General features: G+C 38.8%; 2 protein-coding genes across 4 annotated transcripts in view; both read right to left on the bottom strand.

Annotated features, from left to right (window-relative positions):
* arhgap39 (Rho GTPase activating protein 39) overlaps positions 1-11,310 on the bottom strand; it is a 297,088-nt gene that overhangs the window by 92,143 nt on the left and 193,635 nt on the right. The gene's annotated exons all lie outside the window — the stretch shown is intronic.
* Positions 1-11,310, bottom strand: part of pycr3 (pyrroline-5-carboxylate reductase 3) — a 547,472-nt gene that overhangs the window by 532,734 nt on the left and 3,428 nt on the right. The window contains exons 4-7 of one of the 2 annotated variants that reach the window (NM_001044938.1): positions 10,647-10,826; positions 8,975-9,187; positions 4,797-4,889; positions 2,277-3,310 (exon numbers count right to left, since the gene is read on the bottom strand). In NM_001044938.1, the coding sequence (NP_001038403.1) occupies positions 3,116-3,310; positions 4,797-4,889; positions 8,975-9,187; positions 10,647-10,826 (681 nt within the window). In that variant the 3' untranslated portion in view covers positions 2,277-3,115. Of the gene's footprint in view, positions 1-2,276; positions 3,311-4,796; positions 4,890-6,213; positions 9,188-10,646; positions 10,827-11,310 lie in introns of those variants that run through there. The other variant, XR_012395608.1, reaches the window with a different exon arrangement.

The following is an 11,310-nucleotide window of genomic DNA, read 5'->3' as shown; positions in this document are numbered from 1 at the left end:
GTGTGGTTGGTTAAAGAGATATGGAAAATGTGCAGAGCTGGTGGTCCTCCATGAACGTGGTTGAGAAACACTTAAGACAGACATAAGTGGGATTTAAAGGCATAGCTCACCCCAAAATTTAAATGAGCCCAAAATTTACTCTCCCTCAAGCCATCCTCAGTCTAAATGCTTCAGACAAACACAGGAGAAGTTTAAAATGTTATCCTGGCTCTTCATGCTGTATAAAGTGGTTTTGTTAGTGACTTTTATTTTGAATTAACAAATTACTTCATATTAAATATATAATCCGTATAAGTGATTCTCAACCACATTCCTGGAGGACCACCAGCACTGCAGGTTTTGGATATCTCCTTTATCATTACAGGTCTTTCAGTCTCTGTTAATGAGCTGATGATCTGAATCTGGTGTGTTTGGTTAAGGAGATACGGAGAATGTGCAGAGCTGGTGGTCCTTCAGGAACGTGGTTGAGAAACACTGAAATAAGACATAAGTGGGTTTTAAAGGGACAGTTCACTCTAATATTACAATTAGCCCATAATTTACTCCTCCGTTTGTTTGTTTTTTTGTTAGATGATCACAGTCGGAGTAGTTTTTAAATTGTACTCTGGCTCTTCATGCTGTATAAAGTTGTTGGTTAGGGACTTTTATTTTGAAGCTTTCAAAAACGCATCAATTTGTCGACAAACGAACCCATACTCTGTCTTATAAAGCAGATTTTGTTTTTGTTATAAAAATATTTCTAAGTTTTAAATGATAAACTGCAAACAATCACTTCATGTATATTATATTAAATATATATTCCGTATATCAGTGTTTCTCAACCATGTTCCTGGAGGACCACCAGCACTGCGTTTTTTTTGATGTCTCCTTTGTCTGTCACACCCATTCCAGGTCTTTCAGTCTTTGCTGATGATCTGAATCAGGTGTGTTTGGTTAAGGAGATATGGAGAATGTGCAGAGCTGGTGGTCCTCAAGGAATGTGGTTGAGAAACACTTAAAATAAGACATAAGTGGGATTTAAAGGCATAGTTCACCACAAAATTTAAATCAGGCCATAGTTTACTCTCCCTCAAGCCATCCTCAGTCTATATACTTCAGACAAACACAGTAGGAGGAGTTTAAAATGTTATCCTGGCTCTTCATGCTGTATAAAGTGGTTTTGTTAGTGACTTTTATTTTGAATTAATAAATTACTTCATATTAAATATATAATCCGTATAAGTGATTCTCAACCACGTTCCTGGAGGACCACCAGAATGTTTTGGATGTCTCTTCACTTTTGTCTGTCACACCATTACAGGTCTTTCAGTCTCTGCTGATGATCTGAATCAGGTGTGTTTGCTTAAAGAGACATGGTAAACGTGCAGAGCTGGTGGTCTACCAGGAACGTGGTTGAGAAACACTGAAATAAGACATAAGTGGGATTTAAAGGCATAGTTCATCACAAAACTTAAATCAGCCTATAATTTACTCTCTCTCAAGCCATCCTCTGCTTATACACTTCTTATTCATAAGTGTCAAGAGTTTTTAATGTTATCCTGCCTCTTCATACTGTATACAGTTGTTGGGTAGTGACTTTTATTTTGAAGCTTTCTAAAGCACATCAATTTATTGCCAAAATAACCCACACTCTGTGTTATAAAACAGATCTATGTGTTTTTGTAACACAAATATTCCTAATTTTTGAACTCTAAGCATTCGCTTCTTGTAGCATTCTAACGCAGTATATGACGGGTCGACGCGTGTGTGCAGCTTTATTAAGAGTGATACACTGTCTAACATTATACAGTAATGCCAAGCCGACCAGTTTACTTGTTGGGCGTCATCTTTAGGTGGTAAACAAACTGTGTGGGAAATGGTTCCTGACAGATGTGTCTATTCCTGGAGCTTGCATCTTACGTCGAGTCAGACGTTTCTAGTGCTATAAATAGGCGATTACATTTGTGAAAGAATGTCATTATCCAGACTATATAACCTTAATCATAGTGCATAGTGTGTGTGTTTAAATAAATAAATAAACATTTATACATTCAGTATAATTTAGATTCGATCATTTTATTTTATCTGACTTTCTTTAATAAATGTAATAACCTTGTCATAGAAATCTCTGACTTGATGCGAGACACATTCAAAGGAAAGGGAGTGACTGCAATTTATTTTTTAATAAATAATACAGCATATTTCCAAATCCAAATCCAATTCTAGTAGGTGGCAGTAATTTAAACCGCAAAACAATAATAAAACTACATAAATCAAGAAGAAAAAGAAGATTCAGGGGGTTTGGTATTGAGTTTATAATTTAATGATTAAAAAATTATAAATATTTATTTTATGAAAACACATGAATTGGTTTTATTAGACATAAATTAACCCCCTGGTGGGGTATGGGTTAGTTTGACCACAAACCTATGCACTAAATATGTACTTTTCAAAATAAAAGTCTATCAACACCACTATATATGCAGTATAATGGTGTTGTGACTTTTATTTTGAAAAGTGCATAGTCAGTGCATTAATTTGTGGTAAATAAAACCCAGGGAAAAGAAGAACCATAAAGAAGAAGATGAAGAGCCAAGATAAAATGTAAAACTACTCCGATTGTGTTGGTTTGACTCAAAACAGGCATTTAAACCCAACATGACTTGAGGGTGAGTAAATAACGTGGTGGTTTTCATATTAGGCTGAACTGACCCTTTAATTCAGGGGTGCCCAAATTCGGTTCTGGAGAGATGGTGTCCTGCATATTTTACCTCCAACCCCAATTAAACACACCAGAAGCAACTAATCAAGCTCTTACTAGGTAAACTAGAAACTTCCAGGCAGATGTGTGGACATACCTGCCAACACTCCTGTTTTTCCCGGGAGTCTCCCGTATTTCAGACCCATCTCCCGTATTGTTCTGCTTTTTGGTACAGACCCCTTGCGTATCAAACCCAACGCGCAACCATCTCCATACCCGCTCCCCGCTCTTCAGTTCAGCCACCCAATAACCCAAATGTTGGCAGGTATGCCTGTTGAAGGAAGTTGGAGCTAAACTATGCAGGACACCGGCCCTCCAGGACAGAGTTTGGACACCCCTGCTTTAACTGCAGCTTTATCTCTCCTGTAGGATGATTCAGTTCTTCTTCTGCTTGTTTCCAAGTTCTCGAGCTCTTTCTGACGCCGCCTCCACCGCGCCAATCGCAGCCGCTCTGAATCCTCCTTTCTCCAGCGCGTGGATGCCGTGAATGGTGGTTCCTCCAGGAGTGCAAACCTCGGCCTTCAGCTCCGCCGGCAGCTTCCCGGAGTCCCGCAGTAACACTCCAGCACCCTGAACACACACGCACAGACATCTACATGACATCTCTAGGACCAGTCATCCAGAAACATGGATTTTCCTACCACTGCTATGCTGATGATACCCAGCTATACCTCTCTTTTCATCCTGATGATCTCTCGGTTCCAGCTCGCATCTCAGCCTGCCTGTCAGACATTTCACACTGGATGAAAGATCATCATCTTCAGCTGAACCTCACGAAAACAGAAATGCTTGTAGTTTCTGCCAACCCGACTCTACACCATAACTTTTCAATCCAGATGGATGGGGCAACCATTACTGCATACAAAATGGTGAAAAGCCTTGGAGTAACGATTGATGAACAACTAAACTTCTCTGACCACATTTCTAGAACTGCTGATTCGCACTCTGATTCGCACTCTATAACATCAGAAAGGTCCGACCCTTCCTATCTGAACATGCAGCTCAACTCCTTGTTCAAGCTCTTGTTCTCTCCAGACTGGACTATTGCAACTCTCTACTAGCCGGGCTTCCAGCTAACTCTATCAAACCTCTTCAGCTGCTTCAGAACGTAGCAGCATGAGTGGTCTTCAATGAACCTAAAAGAGCACATGTCACTCCGCTGCTCATCCGTTTGCACTGGCTGCCAGTTGCTGCTCGCATCAAATTCAAAGCTCTGATGTTTGCCTACAAAGCGACTTCTGGCTTTGCTCCTTATCTGCTCTCACTTCTGCAGATGTATGTGTCCTCCAGAAACTTGCGTTCTGTGAATGAACAGAAAGTCCCAAAGAGGGAAGAAATCACTTTCCCGAACGCTCGCATTCAATCTGCCCAGTTGGTGGAATGAACTCCCTAACTGCATCAGAACGGCAGAGTCACTCGCTGTCTTCAAGAAACAACTAAAAACTCAACTATTTAGTCTCCACTACACTTCCTAATCTGCAATTGCCTCTCTGGCTCCACTACTAACTGTACTACAAAAAAAATTACTAATGTTTTGCGTCTTACACTTTACACACCTAAAACTTGTCTACAGCACTTATTCATTGTTGCTCTTAGTTGTGTAAATTGCTTCCTTGTCCTCATTTGTAAATCGATTTGGATAAAAGTGTCTGCTAAATGACTAAATGTAAATGTAAATTTGTGTTTTAAACTACACATGAAAATTACTTTAAAAATAAAAAAAAAATGTTTAAATGGAGCGACAGAATGTTTTTTAGAGAAAACAAAGTTGCAAAAATGACAGTTTTAAACTATTTTACCTCCAACAACGATTAACAAAAATTCTAACAAGCACATAAAAGGATAAATAAATAGAAAGAAAAAATAAATCACTTTTAAACTGCAGCCATAAGATATAAAAAAAATCAAATAAGTAAGTAAAAATGTAATTCTAGCAAATAACAGCAAATTATACTAAATAAAATGTTAAAATCTCCTGATGCATTTAGTTTTGCCTGCTTAAACTTCTCTGCTAAACCCGTCTGGCTATTAAATGCAGAAAATATAAAACACCCACCAGTATTGTCTGTGCTGCAATGCGTCGAGCCAGAGTGCTGGGCATCCCCATCTTAACAGCACCATCTGCCAGCGCCTCCGCGAACACATACACCTGTGAAAAACACACACAGCTGGAAAACCGCGACAAAAAAAAAAAAAAAAAAATCCCCCAATCCAGTCCCGAAACACTGAAAACTGATGAAACGACACCTGAAATCTCTGCATGTAGATGATCTCCGTAAATAAAAACACTTATACCATCAGAAAGTACTTTGTCATACTTTTGGCAGATGATTTATGTATCAAACTCGAACTAATATGGCATAAAACATAATCGGTGGCATTTGCAGGAGCGCAGACAGATGCTCAAGACAGTTCTGGAGGGAATAATAATATTAATTTTTTCCTTCTGGAGGAGATCACATCACTGTACTTCCCTAACATGATGTGCAAGACAATCGCAGCTTTTGCTAAATAGTAAAGGCAATTTATTTACTTATTGTTCAGCTCCACTTCACATTACAGCGAACAGCAGAGATGCGTCTTGCATGCTTTACAAATCTTTTGTTTCGAATCAGTTTTGAATCAATATTTATAGTTTATTTAGAGCTAGTGTAGTTAGATTACCGCTTCAGTATAGGTTGAAAATAGCTCTTAAGTTGAATATGAATGAATAGTCAATATACGAATGAATATTAGTTTATAATAGCTATTATACAACAGTTCTGTCTGGTTCTTGAATCTGATTGGCTGATAGCCGTGCTATATATTTTGCCAGTAACATCACACAAAGGCCTCTTCCCCCTTCACTGTGTATTACTCCGCCCAGATACAGCAAGCAACAAGCAGAGACTCTACAGTTTGACAAATTTTACTGTTGTTAGACAACAAAATGTACTTTTGAGGCTTTTCTTAGTGGAGATTGTAGTTGTTTAGATTGCAACTATGCAGTTTATATGAAAGAACAGTGGCTATTTTAAAATATTTACAATTTCTAAGAGAGCTTGTCGGCGGCCACAAGATGGTGCCAGAACCGCATAATAAGCCCTTGCTTAGTGTGTTTTCCTGAGCGCAAATAAAAAAGCTGAAAACGGAAGCCTCGTGGTTAAGGTGGACTGGATAGAGTCAATAAGAAGCTGCGAATAAGAAGCTGGATTCAGCCTCGTCCCTCCTTATCGCAAACACAACAGCAGTCTGGTAAGTTAGTGATTGCTCGTTTTTTTTTCGAGGTTAATTATTGTGATATTGTAACGGTCGCTTAATGTTTGATATGCATTGTGTATAAGTGTCCCCTTTAAGAGGACTATTCCTGTGGTTGTTTTACCTTTGAGATGTAAGCACGCATGTATGGGAGCTCAGTTCAGTTCATTTCGATAATGTAACATTTTATTTTGCGACGGATGTTTGAGTCTTTTTCTTTTCCTTTTGTCGTTGACTGTCATGTATGTAGTCGTGCTGAATATCTGGAGCTGTCCGCGATTCAAGTCATGCCGTGTGAAAGGAGTTGACTGAAAATAACATCAGCGATCACCTACAGCCAATGAGAGAGCAGCTTTCATTTATGTGTGTGTGTGTGTACCATTGGTACCTGCAGGTAAGCAGGAGGTTGGGGGAGAAGTTAAAAGCCCTCTTCGTTTTATTTGGACTCAAGAAATGGAGGAAAAACTAGTGGAGGTTTGGCAGGAGCACCGTGTCTGTTTGACGTTTCATACAGAAAGTTAAAAAAGAAAGTTGAGGTGACATTGCTGATTCCCTTCAAACCCAGGTGAGCAAATATGCACATTTTCTACCCCATTAAAGGCTTCTTTCATGTTTTTGGCTGTGAGACGTAGTTTGGACGAAGTTGTCTGTGATTCTTCCTATAGTAAAGTCATGCAATGTGAAATCCATCTTGCAGTGTGAACAAAGCAGCGACCAAACGCTAGCGCAGATAGTCATGCAGTGTGAACACATCTGTGACACGACTACTTTGAAAATCACGCAGTCTGAACTCGGCATAAGAGACACTGCCACACTGAGAGGCTCTTTTTATAAACAATTGTGTTGCCAATTGACCTATTAAGTGCAAAATTGACCCTCCAGCTGTTCCTAATATGTACATTTGACTTTTCTAGCCAGTTATTGCTATCTGTCGCAACCTTGAAAGCCTTGAAATCCAAAATGAGCCAACATTTGGCCTGAAATATTAAACATTTCTCACTTTCAACATTTGATATATTAGCTATATTCTATTGTAAATAAAATAAGATTATGAGATTTGTAAATTATTGCATTCCTTTCTTATTCACAATTTGTACAGAGTCCTTGATTTATTTTTATTTACTATTACTAACATCCTTTTAACTTTTTGTATCCACTCAATATAACCAAACATCCGTGATCGATTAAGTAGTGGAAAATCTTCTCTCGTTTACCCGTTTCGTTCCGTGCCCGTGAGACCAGTCAACAATCGTGCAGACAGTTTTTAGGACTTGTCCGTGTTTCTAAATCTCCTAAAATGTCCGGAATTCAACTTTTGCTTTCGCTTTCTAAAGCCCATATGCGTTTTTGCATTGCTTTTTTTAAAGACTACATTCGCCTGATTTCACAGCTGACAGCGCGCACAGCCGCAATACCAAGGGAAAAAGTAAATAACAGATTCATTAATCTAAATGACTCCGAAAAACTTTACTATGTACAGTTCTCAGAGAGGACGAAATGACATCTAAACTGGCTGCAAAACATGTACACCATTAGTAATGGTTAGCTAATCAATGCATGTGCCTTATTAAAAAATCTACTCATTTTAATCTGGCAATGGACCCTTCGCTAAGCCCCGCCCTCCTTAGTTACTGTTGCTATGCCTGTCAAGCTTTCATGCCTGGCACGGCTTGTTCAATGTGTGTGCGCCGGTTTCAGACATTGCCAGGGATATAATGTCATTTTTTGCGAACAGGTGAAATATCAGAGAAAAATTGTGCTTTTTCATAGTTCATTCATAGATAGAACAGCCAGAAAGGGGAAACTGATGGATTTGTGCTGAATATTAGCATCATTGACCCATAACAATGAACAGTAAGTCACCTATTACTGTCAGTATGTTTGTGTGCTCTTTACAAAGGACTGAAAAACAGCTTGGGGTAAAGTAAATTGATCGCAGCTGCTCAGTGATCATATCTCGGTTTTGTTCTGTTGATTTGTAATGTCAAATATTCGTAGCTTGATATAGATGGAAATATGAAGTTCAGTAAAGTTAGCAACAGATTTGCAGATTCAATAACTCGTGTCATTATGAACTATTCGCTATTAGTATGACTACATTACTAACGTTATGACGAAGGCTTAAACGGTGCATTACTCACAATATCAAGCAAAAAAAGGAATAAGACCGCTGTGAAACATGACCTGCTTTGTGTTTTTGTAGGAAACACAGTTTAGATCTGTTTAGGGTAAGAGGTGTGAGTTATTGCTGCCTTCTGACTGAATGTGTCTGGAATATCACAACAAAACCAACTTAGCTCCGCTCCTTTAGCGCCCCTCACACAGTTTGATCCACGCTGGCATTTCTCCTCTTGGGTTTTAGGTTTTGAAAAGGGAAAAAATTCCACCATCCCGTCCAAACTTTTAGGATACCGGTTATCAGATTTGCACAATCCATATGCACTCGCTCGAAAGCTTGACAGAGCCCCTGCACGTAGCTACAGTTGCTAAGCCACGATTGGTGGGTGGTGGTTTTTGGGCGTGGCTTAGGGAAGGGTCAATTATGATAAGTTTTTGAGAAATTTTCAGTTTTTATTAACTTTAGTCATTTATTTCTCATTTGCTGATTATTTTGATGATGTTAATATACTACATGGGCTATTTTATATACATATCTAAAATGCTTTGGCATTCAAGTTTGCTTTGAGCTTGAAAGAGAGAGAAAGAAGCAGATTTGACCTGTCAGTTGGTGCACACGTGGCTCCTGAAAAGCATAAATATATTTCTTTTTATTTCAGTCTTTTTAATTGCATTTATTAGTCACGCTTTCAACTTAAAGTATGTGATATGTTTGAAAAAGTCAACTCTAATGCACTCTTTGTCTGAGTTTTTGTTGCATTTGCACCATTTTGACCAGCAGGTGTCTCTAGCATGTGCTGTTTCAAAAGCTTTGCTTCTCCCATCACTACTTTTCAGTGTGTATTGGGGAGTCTTTTCTAACACAGAAAATCTACTCACGAATGCGACGCCGCTCCCACTCAAGCCCACGTGGGCGTCGATCCAGGACTCGGGTCCAAACTCCACCAACCCACAGGGGCCAAGAAGCGTCTTCAGGAGGGTCTCCTCCTGCTCTCCCGCATGGGAGCCGCAGGACAGGAGTAATGCACCCTCCAGGAGCATACAGGGAAGATTCGGCATTATACGGATTACATGTGTTCCAGCAGGCAACAGCTGGAAAACACAAGAGACACGGACAACAATGTAGTATAGTTATACTAGTTAAATATACCTTACAGTCTCGAGTTATTTGTTTATATTACCATAGTCGTTGTGTTACCATCGCAATTATAGAACAAAATACAGCCATACAATTACAGTTGCTGTGTTACCGTAGCAACTATAGAATAGAATACAGCCATACAACTATAGTCACTGTTACCGTAGCAACTATAAAATAGAACACAATCATATAATTATACTGGCTGTGTTACCGTAGCAACTATAGAACGGCACACAGCAATACAATTGTAGTCGCTGAGTTGCCTTAGCAACTATAGAACGGAATACAGCCATACAACTATAGTCGCTGTGTTGCCGTATCAACTATAGAATGGAACACAGCAATTCACTTTTAGTCGCTGTATTAACCTAGCAACTATAGAACGGAACACAGCCGTACAACTATAGTCGCTGAGTTGCCGTAGCAACTATAGAACGGAACACAGCCATACAACTATAGTCGCTGCGTTGCCGTATCAACTATAGAACGGAACACAGCAATACACTTTTAGTCGCTGTATTAACCTAGCAACTATAGAACGGAACACAGCCATACAACTATAGTCGCTGAGTTGCCGTAGCAACTATAGAACGGAATACAGCCATACAATTATAGTCGCTGTATTAACGTAGCAACTATAGAACGGAACACAGCAATTCAACTAGTTGCTGTGTTGCCGTAGCAACTATAGAACGGAATACAGCCATACAATTATAGTCGCTGTATTAACGTAGCAACTATAGAACGGAACACAACAATTCAACTAGTTGCTGTGTTACCGTAGCAACTACAGAACGGGACACAGCTGTACAACTACAGTCGCTGTGCTACCGGGGCAACTATAGAATAGAATATAGCCGTACTTCTATAGTCGCTGTGCTACTGTAGCAACTTTAAAATGGAATACAGCCATACATTTATGGTCACTGCGTTGCCGTAGCAAGTACAGAAGAGAACACAGCCATACAACTATAGTTGCTGTTACCATAGCAACTATAAAACAGAACACAGCCATACAACTATAGTCGCCGTGTTACCGTAGCAACTATAGAACAGAACACAGCCTTACAACTATAGTCGCTGTGCTACCGTAGCAACTATAAAAAGGAACACAGCCATACAATTATAGTCACTGTGTTGCCGTAGCAACTATAAAATAGAACACGGCCATACAACTATGGTCACTGTGTTACTGTAGCAACTATAGAACAGAATACAGCCATACAATTAGTTGCTGTTACAGTGGCAACCATAGAATAAAATACAATTAACAAACTGTGATAATGTGAGAAATGTTGAAGGTGTAAAATAATTTTGATTTCACTGTATGAATTCAAACAAAACAATAAAGTGTAAGGATAACTATCAATTTACATAAAACATAAAAAGTGAAAGTATGTAAATGGTCACCTCCTCGAGTGTTGCTATAGTGATTCCGGCAGCCATGGAAACGATGATGTGTTCCTTGGTGACTTCCTGTGAGATTTCTTTTAGGACTTGTGGAATGATGTGAGGTTTGACAGCCAGAAAGATCAAACGAGAGCCTCCAACAACCTCATGATTGGAATGAGTGACTGAAACACCTTTCTCCTGTAGGAGCATCAACACAAACCTGTTACAATACTGCAGAAATATGGATACAAGATCTCATAAACTACAAATGTTCTAAACTTTATCCATTTAAAAATGTCAGGTGTGCTTTTGTTTTCTAAACATTAAAATATCAAATATTTTTAATCTTTGTTGTTTGCTGTTTGTAAGTAAAGCCAAATGGAGTATTATTTGGTGTCATCACTTGTGCTACTTTTATATATACACAGTTGAAAGCAGAAGTTTACATACACTGTATAAAAAGGCACATCACCATTTAAAAAAGTCAGATGTTAATGTGACTAAAACTTTACTCTTTTAGGTAAGTGAGGATGATCACATGTGTTATGCTTAACAGCAGAATAATGAAATAGTTATTTGTTGAGAAATTGTTATACTTTTCTTGAAAGTCAAGTTTACATACAATAAGATTATTCTGCCTCTGAAAAAGCTCAGATGATGATGTCAAGGTTTTGGAAGTTTC

This window comes from Danio rerio, chromosome 20 (assembly GCF_049306965.1).
Source record: "Danio rerio strain Tuebingen ecotype United States chromosome 20, GRCz12tu, whole genome shotgun sequence".
In the NCBI taxonomy this organism is placed as follows: Eukaryota; Metazoa; Chordata; class Actinopteri; order Cypriniformes; family Danionidae; genus Danio; species Danio rerio.
The sequence above is the reverse complement of the archived record's forward strand: the minus strand, read 5'-3'. Positions and strand labels throughout refer to the sequence as shown.